At 31.7% G+C, this 23,573-nt stretch overlaps 4 protein-coding genes across 4 annotated transcripts; 1 reads left to right on the top strand and 3 right to left on the bottom strand.

Annotated features, from left to right (window-relative positions):
- Positions 1–553: 553 nt before the first annotated feature.
- LOC129892070 (beta-1,2-xylosyltransferase) lies at positions 554–4,415 on the bottom strand. Its single transcript, XM_055967608.1, has 3 exons — positions 3,655–4,415; positions 2,270–2,419; positions 554–1,749 (listed from the first exon to the last, which is right to left on the bottom strand). The coding sequence occupies exons 1-3, from the start codon at positions 4,348–4,350 to the stop codon at positions 1,027–1,029; spliced, it is 1,569 nt and encodes a 522-aa protein (XP_055823583.1). The 5' UTR covers positions 4,351–4,415; the 3' UTR covers positions 554–1,026.
- A 1,851-nt stretch (positions 4,416–6,266) lies between these two features.
- On the bottom strand, positions 6,267–9,114 carry LOC129891765 (pirin-like protein At1g50590). Its single transcript, XM_055967247.1, has 6 exons — positions 8,937–9,114; positions 8,455–8,504; positions 8,319–8,357; positions 8,184–8,212; positions 7,256–7,422; positions 6,267–7,153 (listed from the first exon to the last, which is right to left on the bottom strand). Exons 1-6 carry the CDS (start codon positions 9,032–9,034, stop codon positions 6,640–6,642), a joined length of 897 nt encoding a protein of 298 aa, XP_055823222.1. The 5' UTR covers positions 9,035–9,114; the 3' UTR covers positions 6,267–6,639.
- A 4,079-nt stretch (positions 9,115–13,193) lies between these two features.
- LOC129891766 (40S ribosomal protein S8-like) lies at positions 13,194–15,780 on the bottom strand. Its single transcript, XM_055967248.1, has 5 exons — positions 15,674–15,780; positions 15,498–15,570; positions 14,032–14,365; positions 13,569–13,735; positions 13,194–13,471 (listed from the first exon to the last, which is right to left on the bottom strand). Exons 1-5 carry the CDS (start codon positions 15,675–15,677, stop codon positions 13,387–13,389), a joined length of 663 nt encoding a protein of 220 aa, XP_055823223.1. The 5' UTR covers positions 15,678–15,780; the 3' UTR covers positions 13,194–13,386.
- Positions 15,781–16,253: 473 nt separating this feature from the next.
- Positions 16,254–20,627, top strand: LOC129893297 (probable cytokinin riboside 5'-monophosphate phosphoribohydrolase LOGL10). The gene is made up of 4 exons (XM_055968806.1): positions 16,254–16,613; positions 18,986–19,114; positions 19,529–19,713; positions 20,052–20,627. Exons 1-4 carry the CDS (start codon positions 16,401–16,403, stop codon positions 20,428–20,430), a joined length of 906 nt encoding a protein of 301 aa, XP_055824781.1. The 5' UTR covers positions 16,254–16,400; the 3' UTR covers positions 20,431–20,627.
- Positions 20,628–23,573: the final 2,946 nt, after the last annotated feature.

The raw sequence follows: 23,573 nt of genomic DNA, 5'->3' as shown, positions 1-23,573 counted from the left end.
GAATAAAAATCCACTATATATCTATAAATATTTAATTATAAATTTAATCACTCTTGTATATTAATTCGAGATTGCAATAAAAACTAGTAAATTTCAAATTCTTTATAGGACTTTGATTACATACTTCTCAGACGTTTGGCCGGGTAGTCCTGTTCTTGGAAGGCGTTTTCAAAAATGACGTTGCTCTCTATCAGGTGGATTTAAGTATATTTCAAGGAAAACATTGAAAGGATAGCTCCGTGCAAGAAGCATCCCACGTTCAGCAGGCTCAAGAGATGAGCCGTGCGCCATAACAATGTAATGTAGGCAGCCTAACGTACAGACAAACATCAACAGCTGAATTCACAGCTTGAAAATGTGACTTGGTAACAACTTTACAGTTTCTCCAAGACTCTCCTTTAATTCAAGCACAACTACAGGAAGAAAAAGTTATTTGTGAAGGCATGATGAATGTCCACATAAAGGTCTGAAAAATAAGAACATATGCTACATGTACAACCTGAAGAACACTAAAGAACGGGTTAAGAGAACAACATAGACAGAGAGCTAAAAATACGTGAAAAATCTCTGTTCAAATTCTCATTTCTTTTGTTTGGTTACAACCATATCCTCACTGAACACCATATGGACGTTCTTGTTAATCTGCTACTTCAACATGTTTGTTAATCTTCCTCTTCCCAGAACAAAAAGATAATAATTGTGGAAAACAATTGACAATGAATTGCAAGGAATACCAACCTAATCTGATTTACAGATGTGTGTGTCGCGTGTGACTTGTAATCTTACACGATAAAGAATATGCTCTTCCATGAGCTCACCATTACAATTCGTTCTGATGGTCTATAACTGAGAGGACTTTTAAATTAGTAACTGCCAGAACCTGTGAAACTTATGAAAACCAGATTGAGGATCAAGATTGCAGCAATTGACTGTAGAACTGCACATGAAACATATTTTACACGATTCTCAGGCTCCAAGATTCAGTCTTTTCAAGAAAAGCCAAATTGATCAAACTGTCGAGCAAATTTAGCAGCCAAGACTCTTCAAAATGCTGCTGAGCTTGTCGATCACGACTGGAGGGTCTGCATAAGACCCCTCCAAATATATGGGATGGTACTCCAATCCTTTCCATTGTGCGATCAGAGCAAAATGGGGGCGCCTATACTCACTGCTTATAATTTCTAGTATTACAGCTTTTGGTGCTGCAGAAACAATGTGTGTTAGACCTGCTCCATGAGCACCAATAATAACAGAAGCATCTTGGATTGCTCGAATTTGCTCTTTCATGGACATGTGGGCAAATAATCCGTTAATCACATTTAATTTGCACTCTCTGTGGTTCAAGGACCAGCTCTTTATGGAATCAAATACCTGTTGTTCATTGCTAAGCCTAGACTGTACCTTTCCACCATGACGTGGGTGAGCTAAATAATCCTCACGTCTAACAAAGAGGACATTAGGGCCAGTGGCTGTCCTTGGGATGTTCTGTCTATCCACAGGAAATCCAAAGGCTGCTCTGATCATCTCTCCAAACTCGGATAACCGTGCAGTTTTTCTATCATTGGGATTTTGCCACAAATCATGGGCAGGAGCTCCATTACAATCTATAATTTCTGAAAGTCCCTTAAACAGGGCAGTTTCATATCCCAACGGCGAGAGAATGGCATGGCGGAAACAAACCGGACCACTAAAGTTTTTAGCATAAGTGAGGCTTGAAAACAGTGCTCTCCATGTTTCCTCCAATTGTGTCTGATTTTTATTTCCAAACAGAAAAGGGTAAAAAGTAAAAACAATTATTCAAAAGAATAACATGAAGAAACTGAATTTGAAGATAAATCAAGCACGCCCACAAAACAATCTTAGCCAAGTAAAATTCATCAAGATTACAGTAATTGAGTGAAAGAGCTTTCAACACATGAAAGTAGTGGCTATGTACGTTAGTCCCATTTAATTATGCAACAGGAGGGAATTTTCAAGACGGGGGTTAAGGTAACAATAAATTGTGCCAGAAATGAAATCATTGCTAACTTTTTTCGTAACAAAACTTCTTTTGACCACCAAGGAACCATTCAAATATATAGTGACACGTAAATAGAAGTAAGAATGAGCCAATTGCAACAACTAGGTACTGAGTTAATCATTGTGTCAAATAGAAAGCTGAAACAAAGGGAAACTCGGGATTAAGACGACCAAATAGTTACTGAATTCACATTCATCCATGACACAGAACAATGCAGCATGCCATAGTCAACAATACTTTCAGACGTACCTCACAATGGCCATCTACAAAAACCAAATGTGGCCGACTGGGCAAGCCAGTGACTCTGGATGCCGCGTATGCACTATACCAATCAGTAACTGTGTGGAAAAGGTTTGCATACTCAAATCGTGTAATCAAAAGTGATGGCTCCTCAATCCACTGAAATAAAAATTAGAAAGTTGTCAGCAATGTAAGGCATCGATTGTGGAAAGATTTCATGAATAAAAGGAGGAGCTTCCTTACATGGTTGCTTGAACATTGACATCTAGCAAGGATGATTTTCTGATAAGCACATAAAAAACTGAAAAAATTTCATCTCGGAAATATTCCAAGCATGAGCAATCTAAACCAGTCCCCGGCAAATATAAGACCACTTATCATCATTTCAGTTAGTTCTCTTTCATTAGTGGATAAGGTAACATAACCTAACAATGCTACACCCTTCATGTATTCCTCTTGTTAGTGCACAGAAGTGCTTTGGATTTTGATTAAACTTTAAAAGATACCACGGCGAAGATCTAAAATTAACTGGTAATACTGGAACTTTGAGTAGCTAATAACCAAGTGAAAGGTCCCCTGTCTGGTACAGATTTCCTCCTAGACATAAGTTGCTGCTAACATAGAAGCAATGTTTGAGACAACGTCAAATCAAGTCAATAGTCATCAAAGCTTCAAAAGGCATTTACTCAAATTAGTTATGAAGCATTACAGGAATAAAGCTGACCAGCTCAGACAAATGCTACCATATTCCGTTTGTAAGATGGAAATAAAGAGATGAAAGTAGAAAACATGGCTTGCTTCATTTTTTGCTATAGCTAAATCTGTCTACTGTTCACTTTTGAGTATCTCAGACAAAGGAATCAATAGAGTAAAATTCAAAATTAAGAAAGGGAAAGGGAAAACACGTAAATTAACTAATTTTCTTTATGTTGGACATCAAAAGATATAGGATTCACCTTCTATCACATACACTGACCATTTCCTGCCAACTTAAGGTGGTTAATTACTGACACTGAATACTTTTCGAGGTCCATAAATTTGATAACATTTATGTATTCAAATTTAACATATTCAAATCCAAACTACATTTACACCTATAGATAAGCTCTAAAATCTCAACAAAATCTTTAGTGAAACATTTCAAAATGACCACTTTATAAGTAATATGATCAAATGAAATTCAACCATAATCCAAAAGTTAATTAACTGATGTTATCTCTAATGACACATATAAACCATATTTATAACACTGAGATACTTTTCTAAAGCAACAATTAGATAAGACAATCTTCATTAAACAGATCAAAGAAAATCCATTATTGTACTCCATATCTACCAACATTCTCAAAGATCAAAACTTTAATATCAAATCAAACAAAATTCAAAAATCAAACCTCAGAACAGTGAAATTCATTGGCACCAACCAATCGAATAGAATCGATTAATTCCCTCATAGTGTGCTTTGAGATTGCACCTTCAGGTAAGTATTCATTCAAGAATTTTTCATCAGCTAATTTTTTCCCAATTTTTGTTCTTTCATTAACCTCTATTTCAAAAGCTCCATTTTTAAAAAAGGGTAGCTCCTCTTCTTCTCTCCTACCAATTACTTTTTCCAATTTCTCTCCTCCTTTAGACATCAAAATTTTCTCCGGATTCATCCGTATTACCCCTCCTTCACAAATCGAACTCTGCAATGTCTCACTGAAAAAACACCTAAACCACCCTCCTCCTCCGCCGGAATTTCTGTTTTCACCCAATTGCCGGTGAATCTCCGGCGGGGTTTTGAGAAGATCGATTTTGCGAGTAAACCCATTTCCGAAATAACCCTCACAGGATCTCCAAGCAACATTGGGGTTCTGAGACCAAGGGAGGTAAGAAGGCAAGATGGGCCATGGTTTGGATTGGGAAGAGACTGAGGAATGGAAATTTGGGTGATTTTCCGATGAAGAAAAGCGGTTTCCGGTAGTGATGTGGTGGTTTTGGAGGAATTTGTGACGGAAATGATCTGGGTATGAAGAAAAGTAGAGATAAAGAGTGATTGAATTGAGAGCAAAGAGAGAAAGAAGAAGTTTGAGCTTTTTCTTGTTCATCTTCTTCCTCTCTCTCTCTCTCTCTCTCTCTCTGTGCCAGTTTTTCGGAGTGTTCCAAGTTGGTATACTATGTGGTTTTTTCGCCTATGTCTTTCCTTATATTATTTTTTAATAAACGTTTATTCTCTTTTTTAATTATCATGTATATTAAAAATATTTTCTCTATTTTAATTTTATCATTAATATTAATAATTCAAAAATTATGAAATACAAATATAAATAAAAATTAAATAATTAATAAGATATATATTAGTCAAACAACACTTCTAATTAATTTTTTTCTTAAGAATTGTATCAAATATTATCATGACAACTAAAAATAAAGAGAGAAAGTATATTTATTTATGAAATTATACTGATATATTGTTATTATTGTTAGCAGCGATGGAGTTACGAATTTTATTAAGAGTGTTAAAATATAAAAAAATGGGCACACATACTAAAAATAAAGGAGAGTCAATATATAATTTGTGTACATAAAATTAAAATTTTAATCGACAAAATAAATATCAATTGACACCCGTTAACATAAGATAGCTTCGCTATTGGACTTATTGGTAAATAAAATGTGTATTACACATAATTTGATAAAAGTTTCTTTACATTTGATTTTATGTTTATATCAAGAAATTAGTAGATTCTTTAAAACACTTAATTATAATAAATTCTCTGATGCAGATAAGTTATCATATTTTTTAAAAAGTAATTATAGATAACATTTACGGATTAATTGCTTCTAATAACATAATTAGTAGGGGGTTTTTCTATTGGACTCTATACGACCTATATGTCAGAAAGTTATATTTAATTTTATATTTTAAAAAATATTTTATATTATTCAATTCTTAATTAGAAATTTTGAAAACTAAGTCAATTTTAGTAAGAAAATTTTTACGGTAAAGTGAAATCTTTTAAATATGTATCAAATATTGGATGAATAACAAATAAAGAAGTGTAGAATTAAAAGCAGTCAAAATTTAATTAAATAAAGAAGTGTAGAACAAAACTGGAGTCAAAATTAAATTTATATAATATGATTTTTCTTCCTTTCCTTCTTTAACCAAACAAAGAAGGACATTTTTTTATTTATTTATTCCCACTCCCTAGTTTCCATTTAGTCAAAATTATTGAAATTTCTACACTGTCCAATTCTCAGTTGCATGTGATAGGACTGTGACTATAGCTAATATGGTAAATTAATTAATGATAATATCTGACCATGCTAATATAATTGCGTACCACTAAGTTTTTGCCAATTTTATAAAGAACCAAAAATAAAAAAAATTGATGTGCCCATAAAGCACGAGTCAACGATCTTTGAGCAGAATAAATATTCTAACAAAGTAGCATTATTAAAAATGCGCATAACTCATGTTACCTGGTCACGTTATGTTTCTTTATTATATTCTTTTTTTCTATTGGTGGTGATAAAAAATAACAAATATTAATAAATTAATAAAGGAAAAATTACACGGATAATCAAATATATACTAATTAATTAGCTAACATAGTTATAGTTTGAATTAATCATGGCTCGCGACAAACATTTAGATATAATTACAGGTTGAGTTTTGTATAATTCGTGTAATTATACAGTTGAGTTTTGTATAATATCCGCGATTTATACAAACGTTGTGCGCGAATCGAATTGTATAGCAAAATATACGAACGTTATACAAAAGTTGTGAATTATACAAATGTATACAAATGCTGTGCGAATTATACAAACGATGTTATAACTATAGCTATGAATTGTAATTAGCAAACTATAGTTATATAACATAATTAAGGTATATGCGAGAATTCCCCATTAATTAAAGCATATACAAGTTGACTCGTATACTACAAATACTAAAAAGCGTTATATACTATCATAAAGTCTTAGATGTATATAAAAAAAAATAGATTCAGCCATATTATTCACATTCAAAATTAATTAACTTAACATTCTATTCAAAATGTGCAAGGAAAATATGGCAACAACAAAAGAATCAAGGATAAAAGAAAACAATACAGTCCGGTTCACTAAATTTCTACTATGCATAGGGTTCAGAGAAATGCCGGATCACAAAGATGTATTGTACGCAACTTTCTTCTGCATATTTGCAAAAGATTGTTTCCGCAGCTCGAATATGTGACCTATTAGTCACATGACAATAACTTTACCAATTATGCTAAGGACAAAATAATAAATACTTTGTATATGATATACAACGATTTTCCTGATCCAAAAAGACCTTAAGCAACGAGAATCTGAATTACTTGAATCTATAAATTCCAACTTATCAATTAATAACCAAGCTCAACTCTAGCTTGAGATCTCCAATATCTAGCTTTCTCAAAACCATTAGTATAATTTTCAAAATCCTCAATAGTTTGATCAATTTCTTCTTGAGTATTCATCACAAATGGTCCCAATTGTGCTATTGGTTCACCCAATGGCTCTCCACCTACTAATATAAACCTTAGTATTTTTGTCCCCTTATTCCATGCCACAAGTCCATCACCAAATCCACTCAAAAGCAACAAATTATGTGAAGATATAGGTGAATTTGTTCTTGAATCTTGCCCAAAAATACCTTCACCTTCTAAAATATATACAAATGAATTGTATGATTTGGGAATTGGCTGTTGAATTTTGGATCCTGGTTTTAAAGTAAAGTCCAAATACATTGTTGGAGTTTTTGTGTGTATAGTTGATTTTATTCCTAGTGCTTCTCCTGCTATAACTCTCACTTTTACTCCATCTTTTGTTGCTTCTTCTATGTTGGCACTTGATATTTCTTGATATCTTGGTTGTATCCTGTTATAAACCATTGAGATATTAGAATGATATTCCTAAGAAAATAATATCTAATCTCGAATGAAAAATCGCGAACAAAAAAGAGAAAACGAATAGACTTGCATTTTGTGTTGGGAGGAGAGATTAATCCACAATTGTAAACCTTTTTGTGTTCCCTCAGCTGCAGGCATTTCTGAATGAACTACTCCTCTTCCAGCAGTCATCCACTGTAAATCACCTGCTCCAATTGTGCCTTTGTGTCCATCAAAATCTTCATGTGTCACAGCTCCCTATTTTTGTATAAAAAATTAAAACTTGTTTTAGAGCCAGACTGGAATGACTTATAAATTGCTGAAAATAATTTATTTTCATTTTTTTTGAGTGTTTGACTGGTGAATTTAAAATTATTTTATGCTTAAAATAAGTTCAAAAAAATAATTGGGCATGTTTGGTTTAACTTATCTAAAGCAGTTTATAAACTGTTTTAGATAAGTTAAGCCAAACAGACTCTTAATCAAATTAACTATATTCCCTCTGTTCAATAATAATTGTCCATTATTGACTTGACACAGGAATTAAAAAGCACTAAAATAGACACATCATGATAAATTATTCTGGATAAGTATTATTGAGCATCTCAAAATAGTATAGTGAACAAATAAAGATGGACGAAGGGAGTAAAAATTGTTTACCTAAATAATTATCAAAATCATGAATTTTAGGATACAAAAACAAAATGTATACTTATGTGCTGACAAACATAATCCAGTCATTTATTTGTAGGGATTTAAGTTATATAAACAGCCAGTATAAAGATTTTTTATATGATCAATAAATTTTAATATATGTTGCTTTATTTCTAAGTTGGACAATCACATTTATTCAACTACTCTAATTTTCTGAAACGTGGAAATTAATTTAGTACCTTTACTTTTACACCAACAGCATGTGAAAGAGACTATTATTACTAAACAAATAGAATAAGCTAAAATAATCTCTTTATTTGCTTTTTTTATTATTATTATAAGGGTAAAATTGAAAATAAAAATACCTGCAACATGTAGGTGACAGTTTCAAAGCCTGTAAAAATATTCAGGAAAAAAATTTGTAGTGATGAGAATCAAAAAATATTTTAGATGGGAAAAAGCAGAAGATATTAAATAATTATAATGCTAATTATTGCTACCTCTGTGTGGATGATCAGGAAAACCAGATGGAGCAGAAACTGCAATTAATTTTAATGAGACAAAAAAAAAAATTTAGATGATTAAACAGATGGATTATAAAAATGTCAAACAATTAAGTTATTAATTTAACTGTACCTGAGAATTCATCCAAAACAATGAATGGATCAAAGTATCTCAACTCAAACCTGAGAGAGGAAAATACAAAAGATGTCAATTAATGAACAAAGTTACTATCAAAAGATCATAGGGTAATACAACCTGATTCAACTATATTCAATATTTTCGACGTAAAACATAAATATATGGGGAAAAAATCTTATCAAATACTTTATAATTTCAAATGTAATCGATTCAAACAATAACAATAAATTCAACGTAATTTCATAAATAAAGTCAGAAAAAGATAGAGTCTACATAGATTTTACCCCTACCTTACATTGTTTGAAAAAGAGGCAACAGTAACAAGCAACATAAGAAGAAGACAAATGCTCTGATTGAATGTATCAAATTTTAATTTTGAATTTGTTTAGATGAAAATCGTATTCAACAACAACAATAACAACATATTCCGTATAATCTCACCAAAATCTGAACCAAAAAAGAAGAAGTGGATATACCTTCCAATGCTTCTTCTAACAACAGCTCCAAGTCCTTCTTGTTGAGGCCTTGCCAAAAATTTTCTGGCAATAGAACGAGGTTCTCTTACAACTGACATTTTTGTCTTGTCCAAAAGTAGTAAATTAGAAAAAAAAATTGTTTTTGTTTGTGAGTTTTATTTGTTTGTAGTATATATTTGTGTAGCAACTTATTATAAGGTGTTAGTATTATATATAGTGTGTAATTGGCAATTAAGTCAAAATATATGAAAGGAAGAGGGAGTTTCCTTGAGATGCAGGCACCTTTTGTTTTTATTTTTATTTTTGTTTATATATTTATTTCTCACGTCAGCATAGCGTTTTCATGATGTCTCCCCATTTGCTATGCACAATTTTCGTTTTGTATAAAACATACTTTTAACTTGACCTGAATTGATTGATATTTATATTTTTAAACTTTAAATATGAATAAATAGACACTTAAATTTATATAAAATTGAACTAATAGACACATATTCTACATGACTATTCATGTGAGATACACTCGAACTAATTTGTAGGATGCGTATGTTTACTTGTACAACTTTATATAAATTTAAGGGGTCGTTTGGTTGGGAACAAGTTATCCCAAAATTAATTATTCTGAGATTAGCTATCCTCGGATAAGTTATCCCACCATGCATATGGAATAACTTATCTCATCACTATGATATAAATAGTGGGATACTGAGATAAGTTATCACAAATTCGACAATCAAACAACATAACAAATTTTTATTCCTGAACTATTTTTTTATTCCAAGACTATTTATTTTTATCTCTCGCACCAAATGATTCCTAAATATCTACTTATGTACACTTAAAGTTGAAGGACAAAAATATTAGTAGAGATCAAGTTAAAAGAAAATGTTTTTGTACTGTGCAATTTTTTTAAAATAAAGAAATTTAGATAGTTATTTGATGAAATTCCTTTTAGATTACACACGGGTCTATAGATTAATTTTTAAAAATATCTTATGAAAAAGTGTCAGATCATAAATTAATTTTTATAAATGTCAAACGATAGATTAATATTTTATCAGTTCAACATAAGAACAAAATCGAAATGATAACGTAAAAGTGACATTTGCATAAATCGACCCTTTTTGAAAGCGCTTGTCCAAATTTTCCATTTCAAACAGCATTTCAAGGATCACAAAGATTTTTCTTTTTTATATTTTTCATCCGGTGTTTGATATTTGTATTAAAACTTCGATTAAATTCGAATTGTGCACTGTAGGTTCTATTTAGAGTAGTGCTCCCTATAAAATTTTCTTTATATTCAAGGCTCGAATTCGAGACTTCTGTCTTCGATCCGAAATTCCCAGCAAATCCTTGACTCTATACACACCGATCGATATCACAATAAAACAATTCCGTCACTTCCCTCCACAAGTCATGTTGGTAGGAGTACAAAGACTTGATAGTAATTACATGGCGCAATGACCAGATAACTTTCCAATTTTATTTATTTTACAATTTTCATATTTATTTATTTTTGGTGTTTACATTTAAATTTGTCAACCAGTCAAATTTATTTACATATAAATATTTCATAGGATAAGATTCTTGAATATTTTGACTAACTTAGGGGTCCACTCATTGTGGCGTCATAGGAACAAAAGCATGATGAAAATAAATAATAGCCTTGTAAAATAGAAGAGTACAATTGTTTAAATTATTCAAATTTTGGAATATGGTCAGACTTCCACATGAATTTTGACACTTATTTTTCCTCTCAAAGGGTACAACAAATATGATGATGCAATACCATCGTTTTGCTGCCGTATCCCTTTGCCTATTAAGAGAGCAAGATAAAAGTGAAGGTAATGGAGATAAAAATAATCAAATGAATGTGTAGGCATATTAGGAGAAATATGATTAGGAATGAAGTTATATAAGGCAAGATGAGAGTATTTTTTGTGGCAGATAAGATAAAGAAAGCGAGACTGACATGTTTCGAATATGTGAAAAGGAGATGCAAGGATCTATTAGTAAGGATGTGTAAGAGATTGGTTGTAGCAGAAATTAGGAGAGATAGAGGTAGGTCACCAAGGAAAATGATTAAACAAAACATACCACAATTTCAACTAATTGAGGATATGACTTTAGATAGAAAGGTACAAAAATTGAGGATTAATAAGTAGTTGAATGTTGTCACTAGTTGTGTGGGAGAAGTACATGTTAGGCTTCTCCTTTCCTTCAAGTAGTATTATCTAGTTGTGCATATTTTCTTATTCTTTAATGTGTATTATTATATGTTGCTTCAATTATTTTGTATTTTTCTATTTTAGGGATCGTTTGGTGTGATAGATAAAAGAGATTAATTTTATGTTTATTTATATTTTGATTTCTCTTAAAATGTCCACTGCACTACTAAATTACATATTTTAATTAAATACTTTATTACTAACTTAAAAATTATATTTTATATATCAATTAAAATAAAAATAACTTTTAAATGTAGATAATTTTAATAATAAAATTTGTTTTACTTTAATAAACTTAAAATGGAAGTTTTGTTTTTAAGCTAAATAAGATGAAAGTTTTATTTTTAAGCTAAATAAGATGAAAGTTTTATTTTTAAGTTAAATAAGATGAAATTTTATTTAAAGCTAAATAAAATGACAGTTTTATTTTTCAGTTAAATAAGATAAAAGTTTAATTTTAAAAACACGCTACACAATCATGGAAAATGCATATACAAAAATATTTTAGTTAAATAAGATGAAAATTTTATTTTTAAGAATGAATAACTAAAGCTTACTAGGGAAAATAAGGTAAAAGGGACCTTTGAGAGTTAAATGAACTATAGGAGATTTGTATTTTTTTAAAATTTTTTTTATTATAAATTTTTAATTAGATGTTAATTATGAAGAGATGGGGTTGAATTAGAATATTTAAAAGTTTAGGGTAAAAATTAAAAGATCAAAAACTTTTAATAAAACCCTAATTTTCATTCATTTACTCCACTTTTTTAAACTTATGTTCTTTATTTCCCTCTTCTCTTCTCTCTTCTGTTCTTCATTTCCCTCATCTCTTCTCTTCATTTTTTTAACGCTCTTGTTTCTTTTTCTTTCATCTTCTTCTTCCTTAACTTCTTTACTTTTTTCCTTCTCTGTTTTTCCCTTTCTGTTTAAACTTTTTGTGTTTTCATCTTCTTCTTTTTCGGATGTTGTCATTCTCATTTTTTTCTTCACTCCGATTTGATTGTGAAAACTATATTAAAAAATTGATGAAAAGAGATGAGAACAGAAGAGAGGATATGTTGTAAATATTTATATAAACATGAGTTGTTCAAGCAACCAAGAAGATATTTAAACAACCAAAAGTTGTTTAGTTCAAACAACCAGAAGATATTTAAATAACCCTAAATTGTTTAGTTCAAACAACAAAAGTTGTTTAAACAACCAAAAATTATTTAAACAACCAAAAATTGTTTAGTTCAAACAATCAGAAGATATTTAAACAACCCTAAGTTGTTTAGTTCAAACAACCAGAAGTTGTTTAAACAATCAAAAGTTGTTTAGTTCAAACAACCAGAAGATATTTAAACAACCCTAAGTTGTTTAGGTGTTTTTTACAACCCTCTTATATGTTGGACCTATTTGTAAATAACAAAACTTTGGGGTGTATAAAAATATTCTTTTTTAAATTAGCATAACTCATTAATACCTAATTATACTAGAGTCCCTTTTACCCAATTTTTAAAACTTGTGTCCTATATCCTCAAATAGATAACTCAAAAGTCTCTTTTAATTAAAATCCCCAGCTTACTAAGTAAATATAAAAGAAAAATTAAATAAGATTGAGGGTATTTTTGTAAACAAACAACTTATCTTTAGATTTATGCTAATATAATTTTAAATATGATAGACCAAACAAGCAATAAAAATTATTCTCAACATAACTTATCCCATCATTACTTGTATCCAAACCAAACGACTCCTTTGCTGTCTTATTTTCTTATACCCTCCCCCTCACCCCCCAAACGTAAGAATACATCTCACTTACCAGTCAAGTGATAAATTTGCATATGAAAACACACCTTTTCACATACGGCCATTGGTCATGAAATCACCTCACAAATGCAGCCTATGTTGATAGAAAATTGAACTTTAGACAGCAGGAAACCCTGTGATCCCCATGAACTGTTTGAAGGTATCTACTGCAAGAGAAGGTCCATCTTAACACTGATTTAGAAAACAATTAATAATGCAATTAAGAAAAATAAGGATGTTCTCAAAATTCTTTTTTTCATGAAGTCGTTCTCAAAATTCTCAGTTAACCATCATATGCAAAACAAACTTGAATCTAATCTAAATCTGATACAAGAAGTTTATCATTCCCTTCCAATGAAGCAAGACTGTTGAATAGGGAAGAAAAACCAATCTAATTTGTTCTGATAATTTAAAAATTGGAGCCTGCAACTCTATGCAGCACCACTGGCACCCTTCCCTTTCTTCTTCTGAAGTTTCTTCATGTAAAACTCAAGCTCCTTTCCCTCCAAGATGTAACTGTCAAAGTTTGTTAAAAGAAAATGTGTAAGAAAATGAAATCTGTGAGCAACTAGGAGCCGGTCTAGTTATTACTATAAGGGAGGAGAATTCATACCCATCAGCACGACCACACTGGCCAGGTCGTGATGAGATTGCAGCCAACAGACGCCCACTAGCAAATTGCTCCTCAACATGCGGGTCAAGCTTGCGATCCTGTTGCCTCTTTTCCAGCTTTCTTTGAACATGGTTACTCTTCTTCTCCTCTGGTGCAGCCTCAGCCTCCTGTTGAATCAATAAAACAGAAATCATCAAAACAGAGAAACACTGCCATTGAATTTGGTCGTAGCTAAGCTGCAGCCTTTATTAAAAAGACAGTTACAACTTTTTTATAATTAGAACCACCAACAGCACAAACAGTCAAGACACCAATAGTAAAGGGAAAAATCCTCTAAAGGTTAAGAATGTTCATACATAAAATCCTCAAGACAAATAAAACAAAACTGATTATGGAATCATCAATAAATAAAATCTCAAATTATATAGGAGAAGCATGGAATTGAAAAAAGACATTCAAATACCTCTCCTTCCTTCTTGGAAGCAGCAGTCTTCTTCTTGCGACCAATTTCAACTCCATAGTGCTGGAGATACCACTGTTTAAATGGAGCTGCATCAACCTGAACAATTGCACTCTTCACCAGGGTTTGTGTCCTAACCAACTCATTGTTAGAGGCATTATACACCACATCCAATAGACGAGTCTTCCTTGTAACAGCCTCGCTACCCCAAGAGTAATTTCCGGTATCCAACCTCAAAGCACGCCATTTCACATTACCTCCTCGGACTCTTATCCTTCTAACAGTCTTAGCATTTGGCACCAGCTTTGTGTTTGCTGGCTGTCTGCCAAGCTCATACCTTTACAGAAGCAGGGAATACAAAGTCAAATCTCAAATAACCACCAAAAAGACAAGTTCTTCATACATATCAGTCGCTCGTATCAGAATTCAAGAAAATCCCTGGTCAAGAGAGAGACTGGCCAACAATTAGGAAGAAAGCAAGCCAAATTTGTAGTAGTACACATCAGTCATTTTATGTTCAAGTCATATCCTTTTGTCTGGCTTCATCTCTCACCTTATCTTCAATTATATTTACTTACTTCATCTTGTCTACTAACACTCGATCTCTCACTTTGCAAGTGGCAATAATATTAAAGTCAAGCCCATTAAATTAAATTATGGAACACCTCTGAATTGCCCACCAAGTTCAAATGGCAGGGACATCACCCAAAATCAAAATCAAATCCAAATACAACCAAAGGTTAGTTAGTTAAAGTAAAATATCAGCTGGGAAAAGTGACCAGCGTATAAGCTCTTACTTAGTGCTCTTTAAGTCAGTTAGATTCATCATTGTTAGGCATGGATCAATGAGAGATCAACCCCCCTTTCTTGTTTTTCTTCTCTTCATTTACAGCTAAAAATTTTTGCTTTTTGCTTTCTCTTCTACATTATCCTTCTCCAAAAAAAAACTTCCTTTCCTACATTTTTCCTTCTTGGATCAGCCCATTAGTTAGACTAACTCCTTGTCATTAGGCAAGGAAAACAGAGAATCCCCAACAAAAGAACTAAACTTTAAATTTTATCAACGCTGATTCCTTTGTAAAACTTCCCTCAAGCCTATTGAATTGTTAAGTTTCGTCCAATGTTTCTCAGACACTACAAAAATGTGCATGTCATTTCCCAAAAAGTAGTGCAGTCTAGAAGAATACGTCATAGGTGTTGCAACATTTTTGGAGAGTACAAGCAACATAGATACACATCATTAGCCTAAACTCCATAGAATTGGATCCATGTAAAATTTTCATTATATTCAAAATAACAACACAAGTGAGGAATTGCTAAAAGCAAAAAAACTCCAGATCTACCGCCATACATTGAACAATCTAGATAAACTCTAAATCCTCAAAAATGCTAAAGTTTGCAGATCACGTTAACTTAGTTATCAAAAAGTAAAAAAGTAGATTACTTAAATATGAATAATTTGTACATACTTTCTCTTCTTCCTCCAAGCCTTCTTCTTTCCTCCAGTAGCGCGTCTCTTGTGCATAGAATCACGAGAGATACCTATACAATATTACAGCAAAATTCTCCATTAACTTCATTTCACTATTAAACAAACAACATTGAAGGATGAAATTCAGGGAAATGAAGGAATAGATTTTATTACCCATTGTCGCCGGTGACGGAGGCCCTTAGGGTTTAGCTGTTCTCAAAGACGGAAGACGGCTCTGCAGAGCTGGGTTTTATCAGCTTATAAATTCAAACCCTAGCTGTTTCACAATTCCAATTTTGTCCTTCCTTGTCGTCCTTTTAATAGAATGACGTCGTTTAACACAATCTTTTTACATTTTGGCCCTTAAAATATATACTTACATTATGTTATGACAAGTAACCAAAATATTATAATTATACAATCAAATAATTTCATGGTTGCAACTTGCAACTTGTTTGGATGTGTTACATATATTGTATTGTTTTCACTTTTCACGAATACAATATTTTTATTGAACCAATTTAGTAGTGTTCTGTTTTTTTATTTATGTAGTATGTTTAAAATAAATTGTGATTTTTAACATATTAAGATTTTATTTTTAATATTAATTATTATTTTTTTAAATACAAAATTAATATAAATATTGTGATGAATTAGTCATTAATTTTTGGAATTATGTCAATTTTAAAATGTACAAATAAAAGTGAATGAAGGGACCAAGGGTTGTGCTCGAATAGTGTTTTAGATATCGTGAATACAAAATTATGATATGTTGAAATTTTTTAAATTTAATAGGTTGGGTTCCACACTGGATGGAAACAAAATAAAAGATGGAGGGACTAGGTGAATAAGCCGGTGGCAACCTGAAAAACTTGCTCAGTACCATAAGAGCATCTTGAATATGGGGTTTGCTGCAGCTACTCCCACTTCAATGGGCCATGTTTTTCTAAGAAGCTCTCATCATCATCAGAAGGATGTAATTTTGGGGTCTTGCATGCGAAAAGAAACATGGGGTTTCAATCTTTACTTGCCAAAGCTCAAGTACCAATCAAGAATCTCATGTTGCTGGAAGAATGAATCAATTGATTTCGATGAAAGAACAAGTCCTAATGAGGTAAAAGAATTATGAACTAATTTCTTGTTTCTTCTCTTTGGTTCTATTAGCTGCTGCATTATGCTTTGTTTCGTCGCAATTTCTGTAAATTAAAGTAGTATTGGGTTGAAGTTTCCAACTTTGGAACTTGTCAAACGTAGCAAAGAAAAAAAATCTCACTTGGTTATCTATTTTGCTGCTCCATATGCTTCATTTTTGTTTGCTGACAGGTTCGACCAGTCTCTTGTAGAAATAGACCCTTGTGGTCTGGCCTTTCACTAGACTCCACACATAGTGGGAGCTTAGTCCACTGTGATATCCATTTTTGTATGCTTCATTTTGTTGCAGTTTGTGTAAATTTAAGTAAAAATTGGGTTGACATTTCCAAAAATCTATCTTAGTTTATATAATTAGCTGTTGCAAATGCTTCATTTCGTAGCAATTTGTGTCGATTAAAGTAGAAATTGAGTAAAAGTTTCCAACTTTGGAACTTGTCAAAATGAAAAGAAGAAAAAAAGGTTCTAACTTTGGGATGTTAAATGTCGTTTTGGATTATATCGAAGATAGAACTTGGGAACTTGGCATTATGCAAACTTGGATTTTGTTTTGAAAATTTCAAATTTGAGGACAGTATGATCTCATTTTACACAAAAAGATGCTGACTTGGGATTTTGACGTGGGAAATCTGTTATCTTTATATTCAATTCTGGCTTGTATTGTTGTTTGAGAACTCTTGAATTCTGCCTGTTGCCTTGCAGAAAAGGAAGAATGAGTGAATCATATCTGAGGTTTTCAGTACTAAGAAATTAGATTTATGTTGCAATTTTAGATCAGTGATTGAAGAACTTGCTAGCGGTACAAGAGTGAAGATTCTCTCCACCTTCACGATATTCACTCAATTTGTCAAATGTATAAATCATACAAATTTATCTTGTTTTCTGACTTATAAGGAAAAGTTTTTTATCTGTATCTTTGTGTAAGTACTTTGACATGCACAGGTTGAGTGTGGGGTGGGATGATGGCTTGAGAATTTTGAGTCTTCTCTATCGTGATAGGAGTGGAGGATATCTGAAGGGCTTTGTAGAGTGGCAATTCATTCTCTCTTATGTTGTAAAAGGGAAATGCATATTTGAGACAGCTAGATGCTTTAAGCAATTGCTTCAGTGCCACCAAAGAAACTAGCACCACTCTTGCTAGATCGAACAAGCGATTGTTGTTCCGTTATTCATAATTCCTCCTGTGGACCACATTGGGATCTTATGCACCTATAGCACTACTTTATGTTAAGGTTAGAACATTTAATGATATTATTACTAGTATTTATACCTACCACCAATTACAGATAGCTTGAAATCAAAGGCATATAAGCTGACAGCGGATACTATAGGCTAAGCAACTAGGAAGAAGTGTAATGAATGGAAGTTGTCAAACTAGCATATTGGAAGAACAATCAGCTAAAATGACCATAGGCCTCATGGGTGTCCAGTTTGAGTCTTATTTTTCTCAATTTTAAAAGTGTTTCTTAAAATTATCAAGTTTGTCAAGAACATGCATCCTTCTTCCTCTAAACTGGAAAAAATTTCAATTGTTTGTGGATTGGAGAAATTATCTTCATTCTGTTTTCTCAAGTTATTATATCAAGATTACACCAGAGATGCAGCTCACTTGACAAGCTTGATAATTTTAAGTTCATGCAGCCAAACCACAATGAAGATAACCCACTGGGATCTTAATTCATCATTGTTAATTCAGTGAAATGATATGGCTTGCTTGCTAAAAGTAGCTAAGGTATATAACATTCACTTGATTTTTGGCTCAAAAGAATCTAATACTCCCACCACCTTTTCTTCTTTACTGCTTGCTGATGTATGGCGCCTAACAGCTGAATAGCTCAGCACGGACTCTGATTCATTAGACTTGAAAAACTTGTATGAGAAGCTATGCACCATGTCTATATTTAACTGATTAGTGGTGGAAATTGAGAGTCGCATGCTTCCAGTGATGGTGCAAAAATTTTGTCAGCGAATGTTATTTATATATACATTTAAAATTTCCCCTTTTTCCATTGGAGAACAACTATTGGGAAATTACTAAGCAAATTCTAATGTCCCCACCCTCTCTTTCAATCGGCAGTGGGTTAGCCACACATTTTAGCTATAGCAATCAGTCGCTAAAATTATGTTTGGTTACTTTGGATGACATAAACTCTATACTATTTCAATTGTTAAATATCTGAGTTTCTAAAGCACTGCTTTCTGTATTTGATTGCCTTTATATATGATTTGTGAATGAGGAGAAAGAGAGAGAAAAAATTTTCAGATGCATTGCATCTCGGTTACACAAGATATCTAGTTTTGAAGTCTTCTGAAAGTAACAAGCTATCAAAAATGCAGGTAAAGAAAGAGATTGAGCAATGTTATGAATTAATACACAGGCTTGGTCGCGGCGTTGTGTATTTAGGATCTTCAAGGATGGGTCCTGGACATCCACACTACATAAAAACCTTTGAATTAGGGAACAAGGTTAGTCAACTTTCTCAAAGTTTTGGGTGAAGTAATAGAAAAAGAAAGATGAAATAGCTTGTATAAAAAGGTATTCCCTTCGTTTTGATTTATTTGTCTGATTTTTACTTGACACGGAGTTTAAGAAAGTAAAAAAGCCTTTTGATTCTTGTGATCTTTAACTAAAGATAGGTAGAATGTACTAAAATGTCCTTTAATCTTGTGGTCTTTAACATGTCATGTGGAAAGTTGGAATTAAAGAGTTCTCAAAAAAGGAAAGAGACATTCTTTTTTAAGCGGACTAAAAGAGAAAGTAAGACAAACAAATTGTCATGTAGTAAGTAATACTATTTGAGAATGATGTGTAACTTTATTATTTTATGGTTCCTAAAGATTCCATCAGTTGGGCTTTTCTAAATACTACTTGTTCGGCAGATTGCAGCCCTCTTAGATTGTACGACGTGGTCCGGGGCTGGGCCAGGCTTAATGGATGCTGCCACACAAGGTGCTCTACAAGCAGGGAAGCCTGTTGGCGGATTCAAGATAGGTAGAGAAGCTGGGGAATGGACGGCTACAAATTTTCATCCATACTTACCATCAGAGAGTTATCTTACATGCAGGTAAAGATAGTATCGAATGCATGATTTTTCATATGTTTTTAGGGGTCGTTTGGTTTTTGGTAGAGTTATGCAAGGTTTATTTATTCATGTGTTAGTTATGTCTTCTTCTACCTTGCATAAAATAGTACATAGATTTTGTCATATTTTATACATGTATTAGTTATGAGAGATTGTAAGATGGTAACCAAACATCATACTTGGTGTGCCGAATTTTATACATAACAATTAAAATGCTACCAAATATGTTATTAGGTTCTTACACAAGTAATTCACTTTGTGACCAGCAACCAAACGACCCCCTTATAGCTTTTTGAGTCCATCAATTGTATTGTGCTCAGGTTTTTCTCCGCAAGGAAACACGGGTTGGTGGATGCTGTTGTGAGATGCAGAAACTCTGAAAGGACAGCTGTTATTGCACTTCCCGGAGGAATTGGTACCCTCGACGAGGTTTTTGAGATCATGGCTTTGATTCAACTTGAACGAATTGGCTCTCTACTTCCTGTTCCTTTGCTTTTAATGAACTATGATTCATTTTATTCCAATTTGCTGGAGTTTCTCAATGATTGTGAGAAGTGGGGGACTGTCTCTAAGGGAGAGGTTGCATCATTGGGGAAAATTTGTAACAATAACTCAGAAGCTTTGGATTACTTGGCTGAATTTTATGGTCTTTCTACTACAGAAACCAGTAGAAAAGATTCTGAATCATCAGGAATATAGAGGTTTACCTAGATAGATTAATAAGCACATTTAACAGTTAATTCATATGTACTTTGACTTTGATTTTAAGTGTTAAAGGTTAAATTGTTTGGTTTGGTGTAAACATATGGTGCCGATAATTTGTTGTACATAATGTTTTGGTACTTCACTTATCGTATTATTTTGTTGTAGTTACAATATACTTTGTTATGCTTTCACTCCCTTTTGTTCTCTTTTGGACTGCTTTGGACTTATTCTCTTTTGTCATGCATCTATCAGATACAACCTTGGGGGTAAGATCTATATACACTTTATCCTCCCTTGTTGTTGTTGTATACATTATGTCTGTGAAGAGTTTAAAGTATTTTCAAGAGTTTGAGAAGAGTTACAAGTATAAAGTATTCTAAATTATATCCAAATTACATATATAAGGTAACGATGCGATTACACTAAATTGATCATTACACAATAAGACATTTTGTTGTTACCTAACAATAAAATTAACGATACAACACAATAAAATTTAAGCAATAATTAAAATGAACATTATATTTAAAATAAAAATACAATAGGTAACAACCATCCAATTCATGATCTTCAACTGTGTATCACATCAAACAGCAAGAGGAGACACCTTCACCGGTCGTCGCCGATGAAGCTTGACGGTGGCGGCGTTCCTGCGCCGCCGCCGCCACAGTACATTCATATTTAGTGTCATAATCTAAAAATTGAATTTTTTTCTTAGAGCGTCGATTTAATTGAGGATTAATATCTCCATAATGAAGAAATCTACCATCTAATTGCCTTCCATAATATCCTAATTGTCCTCCATGATAATAATCAGATTGATTAATAAAAAGATTAGTTGAACATTCACCAAATTGAAACCAACATAATTCTGCTTTTTTCCCTGCTTTTGATAGCCTTTTTAGAAGTAATTTTGGATCCACATTTCCTGAAACTTCAGTCATCCCATCTCCATTCATTCTAAAATTTGTGATACCTAAAAAAAAAAAATGAAATACAACACGTAAATATCATTAGAGGCGAATTCAGAATTTAAATTCATCAGGTACAATCCTCAAGTTGTTACTCTTGTCGTCTCACAGACGATTCGAAGTACAAGTGTCAAACTATCTATTATTTTTTTGTGGATCAAAACATAGCATCTTCAAGTGTTTCGAACTAAAATTTATATGTTTAGAAACTACATAAAAAAAAGTATTGTAATCACAATAATTCACAATTCAAGGTTAATTTAACTTGACGACGTAAGCAATTTATACATATGTGCATAAAACTTAAACTCGTAAAGGAATACCAAAAAAGTATGCTATTAAAATTAAAAATCCACATATATTACATAGAAAAATAAATTAAAAGTGCAAATATATATACCATAAACATTTTTGAAGACTTTGGCCACAGTTTTTTGCCATCCAGAAGTGCGATTGTTCACCCACAAAATGCAAGTCTGTTAAAAAAAATTAACATTGAGAAAGTAAAAAGAAGTAAATACATACATTAAATAAAAGAAAATGAACATTAAAATGAGATAAAAATAACTTTTTTGTGTGTATGTGAACATACCAACAACAACAAATACAATGTATTTTCACATGTAGGGTCTGAGAATAGTAGGATATATGCAAATTTTATCTTACTTTTGTAGGAATAAAGAGACTATTTTTGATAAATCCTGGACACAAAAAGTGTAAACGAAATAAAATAGACAAAAAAATAACGACCGCAAAATAGGAAGATATACCATGAATGGATAACTTTGCTTCATGAATTGATGTTCCATTGTAGAGAAGGACATTGTATTGATGATAAAACTTTGAAATGATGAAGATAGTTTTTTTTTCTTTTTCTGTAAGACAATTCAAGAATATTGGAAGATATGTATTTATAATACAATATAATTATCATTCTTTATATGGAAATAGGATCCCGGATTTTCTTTATCCACATTAACTAAATAATTTCCAAGATTTCGTATAACATTTGGCGTGGGAGTATAAAATCATTCGGTATTTAAAATTTATTAGTTAATTAATTTATATTGATGCCTCATAAACACACTAAAGAAATTAAACTCGTCATGCCAAGAAATTAACAATTTTTACACTATCACGTTACTTCTTTGAATGAATAGTACGGGTAAAAATATTCGCACCATGTGTATTTCATATACACATTTCACACTTAATTATGATTAAGTTATATGTATTATTAATTATTAATTATTAATTATGATTAAGTTATATGTATTATTAATTATTTTGATTTTTAATTGAGTTAACATTAACTATTTAATTTGATATAAATATTCTGTGCGAATAAGAATTTACCATGAATATACAAACTTAAAAATCGTAGATTTGAATCCATGTAGAAAATATATTTAAAACATTTTTTACCCTATGATAAATGAAAATCTCAAATTGCTCTTGTAGTTATTTTTGGGGTAATTTTTCTTCCCATTTATTTTGTGCTACTATGGATTATTTTATTTCCATTTTAGTAGTGAGCTAAATAATCTTCCTGTGGAAGAAAAAGATTTGCGTCATTTATTAGTCAATGAAAATAAGTCATTGTTTAAGAAAAGAAAAACATATCCAGAAGAATCTTCATGTTAAAGAATTGGATTTGTAATTTATAAAATCAAATTAAAGGAAAAAATCTCTTCATGCTTAATATTTCGCAAAGGATTTAGTTTTTATAATATTAGAAACTTAATTATTATTTTTAACACTATAAGGTCAATTAAACTACCGTAATTACTTAATCATATAAACCGATGCTAAAAGATCTTGAAATTATAACCAATTAAACTACCGTAATTACTTAATCATATAAACCAATGCTAAAAGATCTTGAAATTATAACCAATTAAACTACCGTAATTACTTAATTATATAAATCGATGCTAAAAGATCTTGAAATTATAACCAATTAAACCACACTAATCTTAATTACCAAAACGTAAACGCTTTAATCTCTAGCTACTAAGGCACAATTCAATTCGAATTTAAGTTGTCTATATTGTGTATATTGATAATATAAGGAATCTTTTTTGTATACCAATTAAGTTATTAAAATGATACTACTATTTTTAATAACTTTTTTAAAAATGTGAAATTTAAGAACAAGAAGTAAAT

This window comes from Solanum dulcamara, chromosome 6, assembly GCF_947179165.1.
Source record: "Solanum dulcamara chromosome 6, daSolDulc1.2, whole genome shotgun sequence".
NCBI lineage: Eukaryota > Viridiplantae > Streptophyta > Magnoliopsida > Solanales > Solanaceae > Solanum > Solanum dulcamara.
This window is presented reverse-complemented; position numbering and strand designations above follow the sequence as displayed.

What these genes read in the sequence shown, in the direction of transcription:
- LOC129892070 (XM_055967608.1), bottom strand. Translation starts at nt 4,350, where the DNA reads ATGAACAAGAAAAAGCTCAAACTTCTTCTTTCTCTCTTTGCTCTCAAT. An exon ending in ATGAATTTCACTGTTCTGAG is followed by an intron (nt 2,420 to 3,654) that starts GTTTGATTTTTG and finishes TTTTTATTTCAG; the next exon opens with TGGATTGAGGAGCCATCACT. An exon ending in TTGTAGATGGCCATTGTGAG is followed by an intron (nt 1,750 to 2,269) that starts GTACGTCTGAAA and finishes AATAAAAATCAG; the next exon opens with ACACAATTGGAGGAAACATG.
- LOC129891765 (XM_055967247.1), bottom strand. Translation starts at nt 9,034, where the DNA reads ATGTCAGTTGTAAGAGAACCTCGTTCTATTGCCAGAAAATTTTTGGCA. An exon ending in GTTAGAAGAAGCATTGGAAG is followed by an intron (nt 8,505 to 8,936) that starts GTATATCCACTT and finishes TTCCTCTCTCAG; the next exon opens with GTTTGAGTTGAGATACTTTG. An exon ending in CTCTCCTCCCAACACAAAAT is followed by an intron (nt 7,154 to 7,255) that starts GCAAGTCTATTC and finishes GGTTTATAACAG; the next exon opens with GATACAACCAAGATATCAAG.
- LOC129891766 (XM_055967248.1), bottom strand. An exon ending in CTTCCAAGAAGGAAGGAGAG is followed by an intron (nt 13,736 to 14,031) that starts GTATTTGAATGT and finishes TTGATTCAACAG; the next exon opens with GAGGCTGAGGCTGCACCAGA. An exon ending in CAGTGTGGTCGTGCTGATGG is followed by an intron (nt 13,472 to 13,568) that starts GTATGAATTCTC and finishes AAACTTTGACAG; the next exon opens with TTACATCTTGGAGGGAAAGG.
- LOC129893297 (XM_055968806.1), top strand. Translation starts at nt 16,401, where the DNA reads ATGGGGTTTGCTGCAGCTACTCCCACTTCAATGGGCCATGTTTTTCTA. An exon ending in AAAGAACAAGTCCTAATGAG is followed by an intron (nt 16,614 to 18,985) that starts GTAAAAGAATTA and finishes TCAAAAATGCAG; the next exon opens with GTAAAGAAAGAGATTGAGCA. An exon ending in CCTTTGAATTAGGGAACAAG is followed by an intron (nt 19,115 to 19,528) that starts GTTAGTCAACTT and finishes CTTGTTCGGCAG; the next exon opens with ATTGCAGCCCTCTTAGATTG.